Source organism: Bombus vosnesenskii, unplaced genomic scaffold (assembly GCF_011952255.1).
Source record: "Bombus vosnesenskii isolate JDL3184/JDL3185 unplaced genomic scaffold, Bvos_JDL3184-5_v1.1 scf7180000013274, whole genome shotgun sequence".
Lineage (NCBI taxonomy): Eukaryota > Metazoa > Arthropoda > Insecta > Hymenoptera > Apidae > Bombus > Bombus vosnesenskii.
Window position 1 is genome coordinate 1,105,765 of NW_022882932.1, and position 22,933 is coordinate 1,128,697.

At 40.0% G+C, this 22,933-nt stretch overlaps 1 protein-coding gene across 4 annotated transcripts in view; it reads left to right on the top strand.

Annotated features, from left to right (window-relative positions):
- LOC117231804 (transcription factor AP-2-epsilon) overlaps positions 1-22,933 on the top strand; it is a 200,058-nt gene that overhangs the window by 95,383 nt on the left and 81,742 nt on the right. For 2 of the 4 annotated variants that reach the window (XM_033490595.1, XM_033490596.1), the window contains exon 1: positions 20,053-22,907. The exons of the other annotated variants lie outside the window; for them this stretch is intronic. In XM_033490595.1, coding sequence (XP_033346486.1) covers positions 22,629-22,907 — 279 coding nt within the window. In that variant the 5' untranslated portion in view covers positions 20,053-22,628. Of the gene's footprint in view, positions 1-20,052; positions 22,908-22,933 lie in introns of those variants that run through there. 4 annotated transcript variants of the gene reach the window in all.

Genomic DNA, 22,933 nt, shown 5'->3' on the forward strand with positions numbered 1-22,933 from the left:
AGACGAGTTAGCCGGATTTGATGGACTCCTTCGAATATTAGAACGCCTTACGCCGATTTCCTCGCATTTTTCGTTCGCTTTGTGTGTGTGTTTTTTTTTCTTTTTCCTTTTTTCTTTTCGTAGTACAAGTTGAATTGCTATTTTCTGACTTAAAATTCTATTACGAATAAATTGTTGTTCTCGATCCATCAGCGGCACTTGACAGTACCTCGGATAGTAATATCTCGGATCAGCGTAGGAAAAATGATAAATCTTCGGCAAAGCCACATAGACGCTATAGATGACTCGTTTTAAACCACCCTAATCAGATATAAAACATCAAACTGATCGTGCGTGCTCGCGATGTTTGCATATCGTCGTCCAATCGCCTTCTAAGCGTTTCAATAAACTATCGCGTAAAAGCAATAATTAACCGTACAGGTAGAAGCGATTCCGGAGCGAAGGCAGCTGATCGTGCATTAAGATCATCCGTAAAGGGCGACGCATGACGGTCATTAACAAAAATTTCGTCCGCGGGATCGGCGACTCATTCATTTTGCTTAATAACTATAAATTACGGGTTATCTCGATCGGCTTCGTGACCGGCAAGTCCTATGAATTTCAGCGTGAACGGGAACGTGGCACCCCCGTGTAACCTTGCTAGTCTAATGCGCGCGATTAAATCGCCATCGCCGATGGACACGGAAAAAGGGACCAACACGGCGAAACGAAAGAAAGAACGAACAAACTGAAGAAAGAAAAGAAGAAAGGGGGAGATGGTTAGCGTACCGTGGTACAAGGCAAGAAGATTTTTCTAAACCAATATGTCGGCTTGTAATCAGGCTAAGTGGCCCGTTCGCTGTTTTAATGCCATAAACACCGCCCAAGCTCGGAACTTGTTTGCGATCGAGAAACGATCGCGCATTAAGCTGGAAGTATGCACGCGGCGTATCGGTAGGACGCGGCCAGTTTTTCCACGGAGCTTAACGGGAACAGTCTTAAATCATATACTTAAACCGATCATTACAGAATGTCTTGAATCAGTTACGTTTTAACGGGGGGATATTTATTACCGTCAGCTAGGGAGATAAGGTCCCTCCTCTACCCCTTTTGTATCCCACCCCTTTATCTAGACCGGTCAATTAGTCGGTTAAACATATGACGGTATCCGAAACCGGTTTCCACGCGGAGCGTATGGATTTTTGTTTAGATGCTAATTATTTCCTGCCTCTTTTTGGCTCTGCCGCCGAAAATTATTTACTGAATAAAAGATCATGAATCGAATATAACAATGAAAATCACGCGTACAAATCGCGAAGAGAATGGATATGACGTGAAAAAGGATTTTTAGATGATTTGAGGAAAGTATTTGAGCTAAAAAATAATTACGAAAAGTGTGTTTCAGCTGATTCGTGGAAGTTAAACAACCATAATATCATTATCTAAGAATACTGGCTTCACTTTAAAATTGAAGATATGTAATTTCTACATTTCGAATTATTTATATACGATATTTACGATATACAATATGTTTATTTGTATACAATATTTCTTCTTCAAAGTGTTATGTTTGAATCTAGGAATATAGTAACATTTATGTTTGGTATATTGGTGTTTCTTTGGCCACATTCATCGTGATTTGTAACTATACTCTCTAGATAATTCAGAAAACGTGGGTAATGGTAGAGATCTATAAACGCTAGTTTCAGAAGCTCTTCAGATACGACAGCGGAAGCCGGTAATGGAGTCGGTAAGCAAGATATCTGCGGGAAGTTGAGAGGATAACGAAAGATTTTATACTTACTTTATTTTCTCAGTAGATGGTCGTAGTATGTATTGCTGTGTAACGCGTATTGATTTCAAACACATCCACTTAAGTTTCTTAAGTTTCGGTGTTTTTACATTTACACATCAAATTCGTTCATTAATTTCCTTTTATGTAACTATAAATTGGTCGCGTTAATAATTGGTGTAAATATTTCATCAATGTTATTAAATATAATCTCTAAAACATATACATCATGAAATTATCTATTAGGTTCGTTTACAATATTTAACAATAAAATACTCAGGACAACTAACTTCAATCAACTCTGCATCAACCGGCGAATGAAATTAAATCAGAAACCAATTTATTTATCTGCCAACTTCCTTATTTTGTCATCTTGATTAATTATTTTCACCAATTATTTCATATTCGTTATAACTAAACCCTCAAATTAAGATCACATTCATGATATGTACATTGCCGAAGTTTTAAATTACACGCTATATGATCCACGATTAAACCTAAAAGTTCTTCATCGTGACAGTCTTCGAACGAATCTAAACATTGTTCCCTCGATCAACTCCTATCACGTTCTTATACTCTGACAAACAGCACCAATTAACGTTACTGCTGAATCGAGTTAGATCTCAGATACGAACGTGTCTGCTTTCAGGGTTGCGCACTTTTATCGGAAAATAGTCTCGCCATTATGGATTGCACAAAGGGTGCAAAGACTATCGAGCAGGTGGCGAGACTCACTCGTCCCGAATTGTCCAGCGAGCGAGTCACGTCGAATAGCGTTCCGCGAGAAATATGCAAGCTCACCGTAGAAACGGTCGATTATCGGCGGCAATATCGTGTGACGGATAGCTTTTGAGATTTACGCGAAGATACCAGCCGTGTCTTTTCTTTCGCGGAACGAAGAAACGGCTAAAGACATTTTCTTACCGTTAGCCCGATAGGATCTCCTTATTGATAGAGTCCGCGAGGGGCGAGGAATTTTTAATTAGCCCGGAGCACGTCGATTAAATCTTGTCGAGTAATTACGAGCCGGCCTCGTCAGCCAACGGCTATCGAGCCTCGTAACCGTGGCCGCGTTCGGGCAACTTCTTGCTTTCGTTTCGCGATACGCGTTCGAGTTTCAACGGTGGCCTTTTATCTTTCGATGACAGTCGCGAATCTTCTTGCGCCACTGATAATTATATCTCGGTACAAGTAACCTCCGTTGCCCCAACTTTTCAAGATACGAGAGGATAGAGATGATACTAGTTCGAATTGAAATTTTGACAACTCGAGTTAGTTCACTATTGATTCTCAGTTCGCTATATCAACGTTCCGACAGATTTATTCGCATTAGACTTGTTAATGCTGAGAATAAAATCTCTGAAGTTAAAAGACAGTAAGAGAATTATAGTTTGCGCGTTATGCGGGCCAGAGAGATAGGATCCAAATCGAAGTTTGCTTTTAATTAATCGTGAATGCATCAATTACTTTCACTTAGAGTTTCCCCTGATAATTATTATTTTATGTAAGTGCAATCACGAACCCAGATTCGAATCGCATTGTATTTCCAATGTGAAAGTGCGCACTACTCGCCGATAACAGATATAATTTTGCCGAGAATGCCACGGTTCTTGCTACTTTTGTTATTTTATTCTTCTTTCAGTCAATTTTTGTACGATAATTCCTTTCACTCTTTCAGAAGATTTTCTTTTCTTTTCTTACGAGAAGATAATAAATCGCAGGTTTTTCAAAGCGTGTTACTTTAAATCGAATTGTTATAAGAAATTAAGTTGTAAGAAGATAAATACTACAAAAGATAAATGAAAATTTTAAGGTTGCTTTACGTAACTTTTTTCTGTCTTATGTGACGAAGATGTAAAGTGTAACGATCGATGCAAGGAGGCATTTGAGGCATAAAACACCCAACATAATGTCAGTGACATGCATCCTTCAAGCTCGCGCTAGATGTAATCAAAGAGGCTTGATTTGCAATTAATAACTCCTTCGTTGATGATTCTTGATGATCTTTGACGGTCGGTTCTTTTGGCCTGTTAATGAATGTGTCTCGATTCATGAGTCAAGATTTACGATCCTCTCTTCAGTTCTGTATCATGCAACGTAAGAACAACGTGTCTTCCCTTTTCTTACTTTTGTTGCGGCTCGAATTGAAAAGTAACGATAAAAATATAAAACAAATCGGTCTTTACGGAGTTTATAACTCCATCATAGCCTTTCGTACTTGTACTCGACAAACGCAAGAATCAATCGTTATTAAGCTTAGCAGTATTTAAAAATGCGTAAATTTTAATAGTTTATGCATCTATATTTTTTATAATTAATCAAGACAAGTTCTTCAAATTTATTTCGCTTCCTCACTTTTGCCAATAATTCTACAATTTTATAAAAATGTAAATTGACACGAACATTCATCGTCTAATAATAAACTACTCTTTAAAACATTTCCAATAAAATTTTAAGTTCAATAAAATCCAATTTCCCTGGTTATAAAAGCAACGCAATATTCGCTGTTAAAGAAGGAAGCAACACGAATTGATCGATAAATATGATCTCACTGGCAACAAGTTGAAGCTAGAACAATCCGGACGTGCAGAGAAAAAGAATGTCGGATAAATTAATCCTGACTTCGTGGCCACGATCCCGATCTTTTTTCGCGTTGTCACTTCTGTCGTCGGGCATGGATCTCAAAAGGAATACGCACGATCAAATATCTCACGTGTGGCGTGTCAGCCGGTTAGAAAGTCCGCTAGCTCGATCCTCGAAAATGTCCCTCATGCATTAATCATTGTCTAGCTCGCGCGATTCTCTAACAACGCTGTTCGATTTCAATGAGTGCGCACCGTTCCGTACCGACAAGGTGGAAGAGCTAGAACAGCGAACAAGATTGATAAATAGGTTTCTGTGTTATAGCGTATCGTTGCTGATGAATAAATTTCGATTTCTGTTCCTCTCTTTTCTTTTCTTTTTTTTTCCGAGAAAAAAGATTCTAAATACATGAGTGGAAGAATAATTTTCTAATAGAGTCGTTTATCAAACGTTTTCCGTCATAGTCTATTGAAAATATCATTTTGCATTTTATTTTACTTTTACGGCATATAATCAACGAGAATGTAATTAATATAAAAATCATTTCGCAAGTATAAGTTAGAACATTGTGAGAAAAACTGTACATAGAATAAATATTCTATATTTTATACCAAAATACATTGATTGTTACACAGAGGTTTCCAACGTTGTTACATTTTTTGTGATAACCGGTTTTTTAAAGTAAAAGTTTATTTAATAAGCATAACGTGTAGTAGTGTGGATTATAGAGCTCGGTGTTATTAAACTTTTTATGAAAATTTTTTTAATAACGTATAATTTAAAGCGAAATATAATTAAAAGTTGAGTTGAAACGTTCAGCTCTGTGTATCTTTGATGAAACGAATAGGTACTACCCGAGCTTATTAAATTCGATTTAAATAATCGAATTATAGGCAGCATGATTGTTATTTATAATTAAAAAATGTACGAAAAATAATTTATCTTTACATGTTCAATTACCGTATGGTTATTTAAACGATGATACGAAATTGTAACGATCGTAATTCAGGCGATGGGAATGAAACGTCGGTTACAAAAGAAGCTCGCAGCATTTTCAACGAAGCTCTGCCGTTCATTCACACAGTTATCGCGACGTATCCGTGCCGGAGAAAGAACGTGGAAGCAATTAGGCCATCTCGCCGAGATGAAATCTGCGTGTGAATTGACGGAGCTACGTTGATGATGTCGCCGGAGGATCGATGCGAATAAAAATGAAGTTAAGAATAAAGTTTGACGTTGACCAGTACGCTGTCTCAATCAGACAGCTTAATCTCGTTGCTTGGTTTTCAATCAATGCCTCTATAGGGATTTGTAATAGAGGATAAACTAAAATAGAACACTTTTTCTCATAATACGAATAAATTAGAAATCCTTCGCTTCATTGATGTTGAGATATTATTACACAAGCTGCTTAAAGCTTGAAGTAAAATTGAAATGATTCTTAACTTCGTTTATTGATCCGTGTTATTTTCTTGCTGCTTTCTGTTGTTTCATAAAGTAACGCAATATTACGTCAGCGATTGCGTATGTGTTAAAAACAGAATTAATCGATAAATCGTGAATGACAAGACGTATCATCCACCAAAATTGTATAAATAAAAATTCTTTACCAAATTTAGTAATAAATTTTTTTACATTAAAACATAAAGTATAAGATGCAATATAGAAACAAACATTTTGACAGAAAGTTATAAAAATTCACTTTTCATCATAACGTCGTCGAAAGAGGGAAGAATAATCGCGGCTAAGCGAAATGGCGCGAGGGTGCGGCACGCGGATGAAATTAAAAGCCTGGAAGGAAGATTCGTGCGGAGCACGAAACGACGTAATTTGCTCACGTGTCCTGTGTCATTGGCGACCAACCCTGTTCATCGTAGTCGGATAATACACGGTAAATTCCAAACGATTATCTACGTGACTCACCAAACTTAAAATTCTCTAATGTACGAGACATTAGAGAATGCTGTTCGTGCTTTTAAATTTTTCAAAGCTACAGAAAATAATGTTGCAGTATAATTATACAGGGTAGTTGGTAACTGGTGATACAAGCGGAAAGGGGGTGATTCTACGCGAAAAAAGAGGTCAAAAATATAGAGTAAAAATTTAAAAAAAATTTTTTTTTTTAATTTTTCCATCGAGACAACGATCTACAGTGAGATCCGTTATAACGTACCGCACGCGTACCGAGCGAAAATTAAAAGTCGATTTTCTCGAAAACAAAGCCTCAAATGAAAAATTTTTATTCTATATTTTCGACTGCTTTTTTCGCGTAGAATTACCCCCTTTCCGCTTATACCACCAGTTACCAACCACCCTGTATAATCATACAATTCTTAATAGAATTGAAAGTTTCATGCTCTTCGATTTATATCGTTTTTTGTATATAAAAGGATATTTGTTTTCTCCTTTCGGAGTGATCGACTATATAAAAGAAAGATTATCGAGCAATAATAATATCGATATTTTGCAAGTTTATCATTCGAATACGAAAAGTTTGTGAGAAATATAACAACAAAGATTCGCAGTCGATGTCCGAAGTAAAAGACGAATAATTCGAAGAATCGATTTTGTCCCGAGCACACACGTTCCGTCAACGATCGTCTCGCACGATCCTTCCAACAATTACCGATTCACTCAATTTTTTGCAACGTCTAGCACGATTTCCTCCGCCGGATGTTACCGTGTGAAACAATACGTAGTAGGACGCAGACGTAAAGTGAAATGATAGGGGTGAAAATGAAGGGATAGAGAAACGTGTGCGTGTCGTAGATGCAACGTTTCTGAATTTTTTTTCAAGCACTCAATTCTTATCCACGTACAACGCGAAATCGGTTTCACAACGTGGAAAAACCGGCTTGTAATTTGACAACGAGATTCCTCTAGTATATAAATTCAGTCTGTTTTTACTTCTAGTATACCATAGTATAATATGATATTGTATTAGGTTGTCCGAAAAGTGTCTTTCTTTCGCAAACGTATTTTTTACAACACTGCATCTTTATACAAACGTGAAACCAAATCTGTGAAATATCGCGATGTTTATTTCGACAGAACAAAATGGATCGTACGTAATTCGACGAAATAATATAAAACAAAAAACGTTGTGCGTCTATTATTTCCCCATAAAACGAAAGAAACTTTTCAAACAACCTAATAGTATCAAAGGCTGGCCCCATCAATTTATGCATTTTAGTAATACTCGTATGTTACGAGTATTATTTCAAATCAATCAAACAGCAGTTCAATAATTTCACAAGTTCATAATTTTTATGCTTCGCGTTATAATCACAACATTATCATTTACGACAAGAATAGAACGTAATTCTAACCATTCGTCAAATCCACAGTCAAGTCAATGGTTTTTTCCTATCCGTAACATTCATTTTCGCAATTATGTAATTGGAAATAGATGGTACGTTTTCGTGATTTAAGGCGCTTCCGGTTAGGTCGTTGGCGAGCTAGACGGCTTTCTCGACGTCGTTGCGTCGGGGCGGCGTCGCTTCCGGTGAGCGGAGCAGAACAGCAACGCCGGTCGAAGCCGCTGTTCTGTTTTTTCACCGTGACATTTTTTCGATCTCGCTCGAAGCGGCAGACAGGGAAAAAGTCTAACGTTGCTCCAACCCGTTTGCCCTAGATAGCACGCGCGAGAGATGTCCGCGCTCGCTCGCTCGCTCGCTCGCTCACAAACGCGTGTGTACACGCAGACACGGGCGAACGTCGGCAATCGCGGCACGTACGCGTTATGAACGAAGGAACAAGGTGCGTTGGTCACTGGGGCGTTGACCTGGCTGGACCAAAGGAGCGCGAGCGGAATCTCGCCTCTGCCGGAGGATGAGAGTCGAAGGAGTCCGTTTTTTCTCCCAATTGCTTCTCCTCCTCCCGTTGTCCTTTAGTCGATTCTCTTTTTGCCGGTCATGTGAGAGAGCACGTAATCTCATCGCGGAAGAAAACTGCTGGGTGATTAGTGTTTACAGGATTTAGAAATATTGGTGGAAGAATTGTTGAAAATTGTCGATGTAACGATGTTCACGGTTAATTTGCGAGGCAACTTTTGCATCGATAAGATTTATTGGGATATAGCATTTCGTGATAAATGGATTATTTACACATTCTATTTTCAAAATTATGTTTGATCCAGTAAATGATATTTAACATAATTTAACATATCTTGCGAATAGAAAGATCATCAAATTTTTATTTATGGACAATACGGATCACAGGAGAAGATTGTTTGATCCTCAGATGATGTTTCGAAAACTACGTTTGGAAGTTTATCGTATGTTGATTCATATTTGTATAATAGTTATTGAAGTTTAGTTTAGTTATGAAATAGATATAACAGCATGTTTGTGTTGCTAGAGTATAACTGCTAACTGACGTATTAGCTAAAACGATGTTCCCTCTGTTCTTTTAGTTAGCGTTAAGTGGGGATTGTGGTAATCAAAGACTAATGTGTTATCACCTTTGTTTTAGTACGAAAAGGGCTTTAAGTGCTGCGTCTCGTGGCTGCTTTCGATAGTTTAGGATCGATTAGCACTTAGTTTATCAGATGATATTCGAAGGCAGGTTACAATAGCAATTCTCAAACTTTTGAATTTACAAGTTTCTTCTGCTTCTATTAGTCTTCTAAGAATTATGGTGGAAGGCCAGGGAACCTCGTTAGCGTAAAGACTATACCTATTAATTTTTTGTTTATACCGAATTAGAATTAAAAGCGGCTGAAAATTTCTTAAATACACATTTCTCAAAATGAGACATAAGAACTACTTGCTAGAACAATTTGCTGTTTAAGGTATTCAACTCTTTGAAACCTAAAGCATTGGTTTTAAGAATTTCCTTCGTTTTCAAACTTTTAAATTTTCAAATTAAGATTTTTAAATTCCTCCAAGTTTCCGATTTAAGGTTCTTATTTTCTCATACATTAGATACTTCGATGTGTTATTTCACTCGCATAAAATCAAAGTCTCTTTTCCCTTTCGCACGATAATAAAATGTCACAAGCAAACAAACATTTCCCGAGCAATAAGGGGAATTCCTCTCTTCTTTAGAGAGGAATCAGAGTAGAGTCGCTTCCTCGACCGCATCGCGTGCTCGCATCATATCTGATAGGCTCGTGCGCTCGCTTTTATCGAGCATAATATCCTGTTCTCGCCAAGCAATTCGCGGATCCGCTTCAAAAGGCACCGAATTATTTGGTTGGCGTGCCGTTTCACGCGGCGGGCCCTTCGAAAAATCACGGCGGATCGCCGTTGACCCAATTCAACACGGACAATTTTGAGTCGCACAATCGGCTACTTAATGAACTTTTAAAAGCCGTCTATTACGTACCACTATAATCAGGCATCGGTTCCGTACGCTTAACGCTTTTTCGGTTCGGCCGAGGTAGTAATTACGTCATCTGAACTCGCCTCAATAACGATTATAACGTTCCGGTAACGTTACGAGATTGAAAGCTGCTCTTCCTTGCCTCTCTCGAGGTCACCGTGAATCGAAAACTTTTTAACACAGGTCTTATAAAACAAAAAAGAAAAAGAAGAAAATGTGAAAGAAGGAAACGAGAAGAATGAGAAGAAAAAGATCTCGTTGGCGGTGTTGGTTTCGTGTTCGTCGCTGCCCTCGCGCTTTTTATTCGATGCCGTTTAATTTTGCGCCGTTCTCGATCGAGCTTGCTTCGTGAAAACGGCCCTTATCGATTAATTAAAAGGTTAACAACTCCGCGCAACGGCCAGGTGATTCTGAAATTATTCCATGATTACTGATTTTAACCTTTTAATTTTTCTTTTTTTAAGCCCCCGATTTTAACCGTATACGAAACATGCCACTGACTTGATCTCCCTTTAAAGAAATTTTCTCTTCCTTATACATAATCATATATTAGACAGAACTTTCTTCCATCAACCTGTTTATCGTTCCATTTTATTTAATTGATATCGATGCAACAAATACGACTTCTTGGAATATTGTTGAGAAAGCACGTCGTTGAACGCAAGGTTCTTCATCTCTTCTTCTACGTTTTATGGTTATTCACGCGGGATTGCGTTATGAAAGATCAATGCAACTTACGAGTTCTTTGATGTGTCAACGTGCTCCTTTTGTATCGAATACAAATGACGCGATTATTGAATTTGAAAATGGCGCGATTTGTATTTTTCCTTGGCCCGCGCTTCATTAACGCGAGTACTGGGTCTCGTGCTTATTAATAAACGACCATTGAACAATGGCTAGCAGCAGAAAGCATCATCGGACAGAGATATCACAGGTCGTATTATCGCCTTTTGCGGCCGTGTAATTTCGCGCGGCAAAAACCTCCGACTCGCTTTCTTTGCGTTTTCTGCGTACGTTTCTGGACCGCAGGGACAATATCTAGTTGATCGTTCCGCGAGATAAGTCACTCGGATTATGTACATCGACGTGTTCACTTTCGATGACTGTGCGAACTGGAGCATGGCGACGGGTACGCGGCATCATTCTCCGTCCCTCGTGGCCTCGCCGCGAATTTTGAATCGCGTTTGATACAAGGATTGTGATATAAGAATATAAGAATCGAATATAAGCATCTTTTTTTTATAATTGATCATTTTCGCAAGCTTCATACCTCTTCGCACATGTCCAAACATCGTCGAAACACCTTGAAATACTGAATCTCCGTTTTCCTGCTATCATCGAAATACTCGTCAATCATCTTACAATATCATCTGCCAACTGCCCGTGCAACGCACTGATATAGCGGATTTCTCTCACGCAACGCGACCCCATAACTCGACGACGTAACAACCGTCCTCTATTGAAACACACATTCCATTGTTGCGTCTTTAAATCTTCTATCCAGGATGATCCATACATACAGCATCTCGAAACTCCTATAACGGCGTTGCATCTCGTCATCCTCGTTCGACGGGATCACGAAGTCGCGATCCAGGGAACGTAACCGTGCGATCTATCGTTCGGAAGGTTTCGAAGAACATTGCAGCTGACCGGATGCAACGGGCTCGAGAATTGTCGAGAGTCGTCGAAACGAAGTTGTTGGGACTGGAAACGGTTAGAAGAGGAAAGAAAGAAAGAATCGTGGGTTAACGTAAGCTCGAGGAACGAATACGATATCGTTGCAACGAGATTCTGATCGACTCTGGTATCCACCTACCTCGCGACCGCTTCTCGATCGCGAAACCGCAACCAGGCCTGGCCCCGAATGGATTCGAGAGGATGCTGTGTGCCCTAATGGCCGAGTAGAATCGAATGCACCGGGGCTCGTTTTGCTTCTTCTCTTTTTCGCTCGCAAGAACTTTCTTTTCTTCTTTCTCGTGGCACTCGGCCTCGTCGTCGTATCGATCTACCGCGGAGATCATTTTGCGATTGCTCTTGGTGAACAAAGAGAATAGGAAATCTACGTGTGTACTTACGATTTCAGACAGGAATGTTCGTTCTAAAGCGAAAGAGCGTTGATCAGATATTAAAGTAATGTTCCCCTTATGCCTGTTTCTAAGCTTTACGACAGATGTTTAAATGACAAAAGAGTCGTAATTGGTCACAGAATTTTTATTTGAGTTACTTAGAAATCACTTTGGTCAATTCCAAAGCGATAATTTCGCAGACATTATTATTTAAATTTGGAATTTACAATTGATTATGTCATTTCTTTTTTGCGATAATTAAGTTTACGAGGGCAAGCTGTTCGTTTTCTGAGAACTGAACATTAATCGTGTGCCTAAACAATAAAATTATCAAGCTTACAAAAAGTGAAGTCATTTAACATCACGAGATTATATAAAGGGTTAAGGATATGTTTAATGTCTAACTTCTCGATGGTGTGTTACGTACGTGAGCAAGTTTTAGACTCTCAATTGCTATGCTTCAATCGTCTTTACGAGCGTCACGTTTTATTTTAACGACTGAGTGTGTATTTTCAAACTAGTGGATTGTATCGAGTCGTTTGAACGACTGAAAAGATTCGATCTTCGTCAATCAGTTAATCGATAGGCGGCCGATGGGATTGAGACAGATACGCGTCACGCTCCCGTTATATGCGTCCTTCGTCAACTCGTCTCTTTTTTTTTTTTTTTTTTTTTTTGATTATCTTTTTCCACTCTTTTTCATCGTAGAGTTTGTAATAGAATTCGTTTTATGGCTTATAAATCGAGCGCATTTACGATCGCGCGGATCTTTTCGTTCGTGATTCGACACCGTTTTGCAAAGGAATTCTCAAATGATAGTCTTTTAAATGCATCTCGCGATATATCATCGTTGTGACGGAGCAACGATGTTAATGAACGATACCTAAGAGCAACGTCGCGGTTTGACGGGATGCATGGTCTACGAACATGGCAAAGCAATAGACCGATAATTTATTAGATGATTACGGCGCTTACGCGTGTAAATGACAAATTATTATAAACTGTCGACAAACTGTCTGTTTTGTTAAAGATAACGCGACTGGACGACGATATTGTATCTTTCAGAAAGAAATCAGAACTGCTTCAAGAATTCCTTTATCCTTTATCGTAGAATAGATTTTTTGTATTTCTGTCGATAAAAACTTCAGCTCAACTTCAAAACCTAATATGTAATTCCAATATAAACGATGAAAATGGGCAAAAAGATGTCTGGATCGAGAAAAGCGTTGCGAGAACGATGAGTTGGAACGAAATCGGCTGGCTGCAGACTCGATTCCGCAAGAATGGTGGTTGTATTAGAAGCGACTCGCGCAATTCGACTCTAATCGCGTGGCCGAAGACGTGATTGTAATAACAAATCTCGAACAAGCCACGCCTATTTACCATTATCATTCACTGGACTATGGATAAGAAACGAAATAGCAATGATCAGATCCAGATGGTCGTGATTGCGATCGTAACGTCCAATCCAGCGACACGCAATTGGCAACGTGATTTTCTGGTAATCAGTGCTCGCATTTATTTCTGCTTTTCCCGTTTAAATTGTTTCCCGTTTGCTCGTTCACAGGTCTTGCGCTAACTCGATCGATCGGTCGCGAGTAGAAACGTTTACGAAATTTAATGGGAAAAAAATTAGCGCTTTGAAGTAGCAATCTAAAACGCGAATCGAGAGAAAAAGAGTGAAAGTTCAATGTGGCAACAGATTTTATTATTCGATTTCTTTCACTACAGAAATTTAAATATGAATTACTTAACCAAAGCAGTATTATCTTTTAAAAAGTAATGGAACTCAGCGATGTATGGTTATCTTATCTGATATTATACTTGCGTGTATGTATATGTATAAATGATATGTTATAGAACATGTCGATCGATGTTTAAGCGAAAAAATGATATTTGATTATTCTATGATTTTCATTATTATTATTTTGATTTTGTATCATTAACTTTACATTATGTTCGAAATCGTTAAACGTTCGACAGAACATTGATATAAATTAATTAGTACTTTCTATGCTTTTCCAATAGTGTGCTTTTAAACGACGCAAAAATATGATTAATGGTATCCCGTTTTTCTTTCTCTGCCCAAATACATATACACGTTTATACGAATATAGTTTTTCTAATGTTTTTTCTAGCGGTCAATGAAATGCGTGTTAATTAAGTACCTATTAATAAATGGAAATTGTATTTGTCAGCGAAAAAAAACAGATACAACTAAAGAGGTTCTCGTCACACCAGTTTTTTTCTCTAATATATGCGTGATACACTTTAGTACCTGATTCTATGAGTACCATAATGATAGATAGTCTTATCTATTGGATACAGTAGAAAAAAAGATTACGCAGACACAAAAAGCAAGTAAGAGCATACAACTGTTAAAATTTGTATACATACCTTAGCCAGTTCGCTACATTAATTTGTAACATTGGAAAAGTACACTCGTGATTTCTTTTCAATCTCATTACCCTGTTCTCATCAAATCCTCTTATATCCTCTAGAGCTCTCTCGCTTATCTTAGCTTAAATTATTTAATTATATTTCTCATACGTTTATTTCGCCTATGTAGTGTCATATTACATGTTGTTTATGTACTAACTGAAAAAACAGATGAAAAAGAATGTATTTAAATGACAGATATACATTAAGCAAATTTCCGCTACTATTCGCAGCGGAAATTATACCGATCTAAATACTTGTTAATTTATCATGTATCAAGTTCTTCCTACGTTGTAAACCTAAAAAACTATTTAATAAAATCATACTGATATCGCATGCATACATATGTATAAGGGGTTGTAATCTGCACAGAGTATTATCTACCAAATTTGCATATACAATACTATACATTATTAATAAATCATATATACAATAATACTGCTACTACTATTATTACAATATATAAGTAGTAATTATATTAATAAATCAACTTTGTTACACGCATGAAGAAAAGTATGTACAGATGAAAATACAGATGATAGTGGGAAAAACAGAGCGACGAAGTATATTCGGTTTCCTAGCAATCCTTATCTTTACAATTTTACGTCTAGAGAGCGAAAATCTGATCAAAGGATGTAAATAAGTTTGTGGATAGAACAATTAGGCGAGAACCTCTAAATTCTTCTAATGACGAATATCGGAGGCATCATAATTCCTAACTAGTTATCTGTTGCAACATCTTTGAAAAATGTATACCTAAAATGTGTCGCAAAAACTAAGCGATGATAGGTATACTCGTCAAACGTAAAGTATATGTAGCTGTTATAATATACAATTAGGTTGTAATGAAATTACTGTTTTATTTCGTAATATTATCACTGCAATTTACTGCAATTACTAAATTGCAATTTAAACAGCAAATTGTAATTACTCGTGACGAGTATACTCGTCAAAAACAATTAACTGGTTAAAGTCAAATATAGATAGAAATAACTAAATTTTCGTGAAACTATTACTAAATTTTGTCGGTTTCTGGATTAAAGTTAGACGGAAGAAACACAGGACGAATGTAAATTGTCTTCGAGCGAGCTGATTTTTCACATGTCCCGAAAACGTAAGGCGAGTAGATCAAGCGAGTGGAGTCTATGTAAACGACGGGAACGCTGGCGAGAAAATCGAGCGGAGATAAGCGGATACAGGTAGGCCGGGGCGACAGGGACGTCGTGCCATTTGTACAGCAATATATTATCCAAGCCAGTATTATGTCGTATCGTACAGGTTGGATGGCCTTTACCATCAGGGACATTGTGCGGATCCCATACGTGGCCACATATTGTGGGACACGGCCGCCGCTATCTGCATCCGGCAGAGACACCCTTACAAGAGACGTGAAAATATGCTCAAAGATTTCTCCGGGGAACGTCAATGCGTCTCACACCCGAAAGACGTATTCACCGTTATCGAGTAATCCTTCTCTAATCTGAAAAATGTATCGCGCCGCGCTGTGCCGTTCGACGATCGCGTTCGGCACGCGAATACACATTAACTCGAATAGGGTAAGCTGTCGCGTCTATTGCTATTCTGTTTGGATCTTTTTATCGTTCCTGAATGGATTCGTGATAGGATACTAGGGAGTTAATAGTACGCCTGTTGATTTGACGTTGTTGTAATTAAGCTTAGATATTGAGATCAGAAGAGGAAAAGAAAAAGAAAAGGATTAATGCAGCATGGTAAAATGAGATTACGTTGAAGCTTGCACATCTCATTTTCTCTTTATGAGAAATAGGATACAAATTTTGTAATATGGAGAATTAAAATTAGGGCTGATTGAAATGAAATATTACAACGAAATTCGAAATAAATTGAAATTAAAAATATTACGTTCTAAAATTTACCTTGGAATTTGTGATCTCCTTACATCGTCTCTTTGCGATAAATAAATTCGTGACAATACGTCGTTTGTTTTTTTAAGATATTAAATTCTAATTATGTGCCTGGTTCGTGCAATTGAAAACTTCATAAAATATGAAATTGATAAGTTTGACTTCTGAGCGGTTCAAGTATATCATCGAGTTCCAATTAAAAATATTTTATCGGCAATTAAACAGATTTATGATGATCATAACGGCAGATAACTGACTACAGAATTGTCGTCGAAAGTTGAAATTACAACAAATTGCGACAGAATATTCAACCGCGCGTAAGCAAAACTCTTGCAAATTTCGAATTTCGTCCTTTTCGTTTTTTGCTTCAAATTTCCAAGTACTTTACACGCTCGTATATCTCGTTTATAGAGCACGCCCCGGTCTATTTTTATTCAGGTAACACATTGTAAATCACGAGAAACGCGCAGCGTTCCACTTTCATAGAAGCATTCGAACGCGTCGCGCTCGTTCTCCTCGAAATTCCCCCGCTTACGTCACGATATATCGAGCAGCGTTCTTGTAACACGGCCGACGTATCTCCCCTTGTATCCTGACACGGGGAATGCGTCGAACGAGTTCGTTAACCATTCTCCTTTTTGCTCGTTCCCCACACGGTCGCCTCTTTCTTCCCTATTGGACACGGATCCACGCTGTTTTCGGCAGTGATCTCATAATTACGTACGTGGGTGGCTTTCTCGCACCGATTTTTGCTTCTCTGTGCTCGTTCGATAACTTTTGCACGAGTAACTCCGTTATCGGAACAATTTCAAAATAATTACAATGTCGAGATAAAAACTTCTTTACACGAAAGTTTTTATTGTATCATGTCTGATTAGATAACTGTTATTAAGAAAGTCGCTGTCGATAATTAATAGAATCAGTGGACGAGACAATTCTTTTATTATTTATCATAAAGGGATTTTCAAAAGCTGAATTAAAGAGTATCGAACAATTTTCTAGTTGTTTGATTTTCAAATGTTATTACGCTCTGTACATACACACAAACGAATCTCTATCACGTATCATCCCATAAATTCGTCAATACTTGCCTACGATTCGCTGCGAATTTCTCTCAGAAATGGAATTACATCACAGTCACTTAGCGTGGAGTTTCATACGTAATTAAAATCACTTAGATGATTTAGCTTGAAAAAGGAAAAAGAAAATAAAAGAAACTTGTAGGAAACGAAATCACAACAGTGTCCGTCGAGGCTGGACAGGTGCGCGAAATGTGCAAGGAGGAAGAGGAAAAAAAAGCCGATCTGTCTTCGCATGCCGGAGGGACCAGCCTCCTTTGGAAACTGCGATTCCAAGGTCCGTTGTTGCCAGTTACTATTCATCTAACCCGAATAATTTTACTCGTTAAAGCCAGGTATCGATCCTCGCGATAATAAGGGTGCGTATCTCAGAAGCGAGGATTGCTTTGCGAATACGCGATGAAAATATAAAGGGAATGGATTAAAGTCACATTTAATACGAAAGGTGAGAAATATTTTAGCAAAATATTATGTGAAATGTTTTAATTTATCTTTTTATATAAGAAATATAATGCTACGAGTTTAATAAGACAACGGAAAAGTGGTTAATTGAATGTTGGTATGCTTTTAAAAAATTTTCATATCAAATAATTCGGCATATTTATTGTCACTCAACAATATCGCGGTGTAATCGACGAGACGCGATTTTGAAAGGTATTAAGTACTTTCATTTACTCTGACATGATCATTTTCTCGAGAAAGAACATTCATAATTATGATACTATGATTGGAGGCAATAATAGATGCAACAAAGATATTTCTGGCAAATTGGTATTTATAACGTAATCGTTAGCAATGGACGCGTAATTCACGACTGATTACGGTTCAGTTATTCCACTATAAATCCGCAATCGGAGCTGTTAGCTTCGTTTCATTTGTTGGTTTTTGCGCGAATATTAAGTCGCGGCATAGAACATGAGGTAACAGAACAACGTATGCTCTAAGCAAGTTTATTGCAGTTTAAATTATATACCGCCGCTAACTGTTCCAACAAAACATTCTTTCTTAATGAGCGTCTTATTTCACGTTCGCCGTTGCTCATATTTGGGTTAACATATGGAGGAATGTTCCCCTATATGCGATCCTGTCACAGGATGCCGACATTTTTTTCTTTATTTCAGCATGCGCACGTTATTCATAAAAATATCGGACATCAACAATAATACGATTTCCTAATCGTTACGAGGGAACAAAATGAAAATTGCGATTTTAATTGAGTTTTATGGTGTATTCTAACGGTATCAAAGTTAATAGAAGTTCCAATTCCAAAATTTACAGGTTTTTCTCGGAGCTTCAAATTACTTTGAGATTAATATCAATCAACTGATACGTCTTTTATGATCACGTCATATTTTAAGAGAAGATAGAAATACATCTAAAAGGAGAAAAGATCCAATCTACTAAATTTAACTATTCATCGGAATTCAATTACGACGAGCAGCATCATAACATTTCGATTAATCCTAGAAGTTCCATTTAAAAGACTTCACTTGCAACCGGCATATCGCGATCATTGGCACAACTTCGACAGAGTATCGTCACGTTTACCATACCGTCAGTTTTTGCAGCGTAAAACAATCCCTACTCACGTCCGGTCTTCGATTCATCGAACACACGCTAAAAGCATTCAGGCGTATCCTGAAGAGACGAAGAAACATTCGAATCGCTCATAGCTCTACTTACAGGATGCTAATTGGAAGAATGACAAGAGAACGAGGATAGTCGCGGAGGAAGATAGAGAAAGCAAGGGTGTACGAGGGGGAGAGAAGGTGAGACCGGTCCGGCGCAATTTACCAGTCGATCGAACGGTCGCGAGCGGTCAGAGGAACGCATTCGCCGAGGTATCGCACAAGCTAAGGAGTTGGTGGCGATTTAAAGCCGGTGACCAAGGAATAAACTTCGAGGTGTCGACGTCTACTGTCACAGCAACGCCACGCGTTCGCGCAAACCGTCGACACGCAACGTGAAACCGAGCTTATGACTCGCGTGAACGACTATGAACGGCGGTGGTATCGTCCGCCGCATACCACATGAACCGACTGATAGCGAGAGTAATGGCGCGAAAATTAGCGAAACTGACAGCGAGGAAGACGGACCTTGCCATTCCGAGATCCGTTAATGGAAAATATCGAAGCATGTGTGAAGCAATCGCGAGTGTGTCGCTCCTATTTAACTCTTCCACCCGTTTATTATCGCTTATTATAGAGAAAAACATGCGAGAATACAAGAGACAGAGTAAAACAAGCATGAAGAAAGCGTACAGGCTAGCATGCTCCTCCGAGGAAGGACCAAGTTGATCGAATGGAATCGTGCATGAATAAGATAGAAGCAGGATGAAAGGGAGTGGATCGGGAAAAAGATAGAGGGAAAAGGACATCGAGTACGCGTGCACGAGGCAAAGACTCGGACTGGTAAATAGTAGAACAAAGCTGGTTCTCGGTGGGTTTTCCGGCTAGGGAATAGGATAGATATCGTCCATATCTATCTTGATACGATGTCTTGAGAGCATGAGACGGTAGCAACGGTCGGCGAGACAAAGAGGCAACGAGCGGTTCTCGGTCGTGGTTGAACGGAGACAAGTTGCTGCGCTGCCTGTCGAGGTGGGGAATCATCGACAACGACGGTGGACAGTCATGGCGAGGAAGAGAAGCTCTGAGGAAGCTCGTGAAAGAGAAGGGGAGACCGTGTGTTCGCTCAGAGAGGACAGCTGGTATCGACGGCGACGGCGTTCTCTCGTGAAGGTGATACCGATGGCATCGGCCGTGGTAGCGTGGTCGGCGTTGCGTCGGTGGTGGTGGCCGAGGATGCTGGTTGTGGTGGTGGTAGTGGCCGAGAGGACGCGGAGGTAGTGGTGGTGGTCCAGCGGGCATATCGTGCGGGCCCAACACTTGCTCTCGACAAGAGCAGGAGAGAGATTTGCCCCCTCCTGCCGCGGGCGGCGCCACTCGAGGAGATCCTTTCCTCTTTTCGCCTCTAGGCCATTCTCGAGAGGCGCGCGCGGCAACGCGGTGTCGCACGATCGGTCCTCGTCGACCTTCGATTGAATACGCGCGCTTCTACGTGTTTCTACCAGACTTTTCGCGCATCGACTTTTCCAAAATTGCGACACGTTACACGGCGATCCGGAGTCCGCAGGTTATCTTCTCGACCGTTCCCTCTTGGTCTCGTGTGGCTGTCTTCGTGCTACCGTGACCGCCCTCTCCGCCCCCACGTGACACTAGCGGCCACGTGACTCAGATCGAGACCGCGGATCTTCGTCGTGGGACGTCAACATCCGTCGCACGACGCCCGAGGGATTCGCCGTTCCTCTCAACGCACTCTCGCCCGAGGATGTTTCGACGTGGATATTGATCTGTTGCGTTACGTCTGCAAACCGGCTCACGTTGTTTCCGATGTGGATCGTATCGGCCATCGATAAAGAAAACGCGTGTGTTACTTGTTGCTACATTGTGTCTGCGAAGCCAGGGAGTTTCAGGCTATCATGGGAGACGCTAACAGACCCATCGAAGGACAACAAATTTGATCGGTGATTACCTAAAAATATGAATGAATGGAAACGATGATTGGTGATCGTGTTATGGAACGAGGTGATAGATACAGCTTCATCGACATCAACTTGTTATCAGTGATAATTTTAGAAATCAATACGTAAACTGTCATGTTTAATCGAATACATTTACAGAAAAGGAAGCCAGAATTTAACACTTTTGATCAATTAAAACATAAATTATGAACATGCGCGAATTGTTGTGCACGAGGTTTCGAGCATCGAAATCAGAAATCGTGATGCCGATAGGAAGAGTGCGGGTATCGATAGGTGCAATCCTATTACCGGTAGCGGTCCGCGACTCGATTCCACGGTGAAATCGGGCCAAACAGGCTAAGTTGAATGTTAGAACAGTAGTAAGCAAGGAACGTACGTCACGAGCTTGACTCGCCACGTGACTGTTCGCAATTGGCTACGTTTTTACGTCTTTTCAGGACATTTGCGCTCGGCTCTCGCGGAACCGCCTCCTTCTTCCGAATGATCTAATCGCGTCGACTCGTTGCGAGTGCATTCGTTCTGTCACTTTCGTGCGTCATACTATAGTTTTTGCTAATATCACGCAGTCATGGACATCGATCAACGCGACTTCGCTCACATTTTCGAGCGACGATACGATGTCGATCGCGTCGTTTAATGCGAATCACACCGAACGAAGATATAGTTACGCGGTGACGACCGTGTTATTAAACTGCACGAAGAGATCGCCCGCAAGAATTCAGGTTTCTACGTCATTGATCAGCGAAACCGGTGGAAAGTCAGAGACTTTAATGCCCGCAGAGACGCGCGCCGCGGGATCGTTTTACGTCTGGTTTTAAAGTTGCGTGCTCCACGTACACGTGAAGCGATTTCGTTCCAGTCGCTTGTTGACTGAAAGTCGATCGTTTCGTCGACGAATCTTACTACCTCCGGTAAATTTGGGTTCAGAATATATTTAAACACAAGCCAAAAGAGTGCAAACTTTATAATCATCTGAATTAAACCACAAACCGAGCTTCGATCAAGCTGCAAAGAAACATAATTCCTGCGTATCACTCCACAAAAAGACACTCGAACGAGGATTTTTAACGAATTCCAAATAATCGTTAATTCCATCTCCGCGACCATCGAGTCGAAATCTTTAAACACCTGTTCACGATCGGAATTCGCGAAGTTTCTCGTTTCGTATACAAGTACTCGGCAGCAGGTATTCCTGCTCGATTCAGCGGCCGATCATCCAGGGGAAAAAGAGGGTCAGGCTGGTTTGGAAAATTGGGTGTGCTCTGGCCGGGGTCCTGTTTAGCGGTGAGCGGCACCGTTATCGGGTACAGGCGATTTATCAGCCCATTGTCTTGGAGCGGGGTGAACGCGAACTCGATTATCGGGATTCGCCAAATCTGGTGGCTTTAACAAACATAAACGCAGATGTATGCGCGAAGAGGAAACAAGCTCGTATAGAAGAAAGTGATTAATGGGAGGAAGTCTCAACGAGTATAACTCTGATAAAATGTCAACGAAGCGATGTTCATAGGAGAAGATCGATTCGAATGGAAAGTGATTAATAGACCTGGAATCGTGTCGCAGATTGAAACCGTGGGAGGAAACTCTCGATCATCGATGACAATCTAATTAGTTTCCTTTTAAGAATGTTTAATAGCAGCGCTGTCTATTAAAATAATTTTATAAATCATCATTGAAAAAAACACATCCTGGTCAGATGTATCTATTTAATCGTCAAAACGAATCGTCGAACAAACGATCACGTGAATAGAAAAGGGAATTGGGCACCGAAGGAAGGCTCTATGAACGTGCGTCCGTACTCACTGGATGAGTGGAGGTGCCTCGTTGCCACCTCTTGGCAACCGACGCAAATTGTCCCGTCGAAGACGAGACCCGACTGTCCGCGAATTCTGGTGATCGTGACCGAGGAAGCATCTGTGCCGGGAAAAGTGGCTCATCATGTCCGTGCTGGAAGCTGGTGAAGCCGACAGGTCGACGATGTCACCGCTGGACGAAGTCGTGTCCCCGACGAGCGTCGAGTCGGAACTGATGGTTACCGACATGTTGGACGAGCATGAGACCACGCTGAACGAACATAGAGACGGCAAGCGTAAGAGAGACACAGACGGCGAGGAGCTCACACCCAGGAAATTGCCCTCACTCACCAGGAACAACAACGACGTGGGCTTTGTCCTCGAGGAGAGCGCCGACGATGATCTCCACGAGGACAGGGATGATGTAAGTCTTTTCCTTTTCATCTCTCT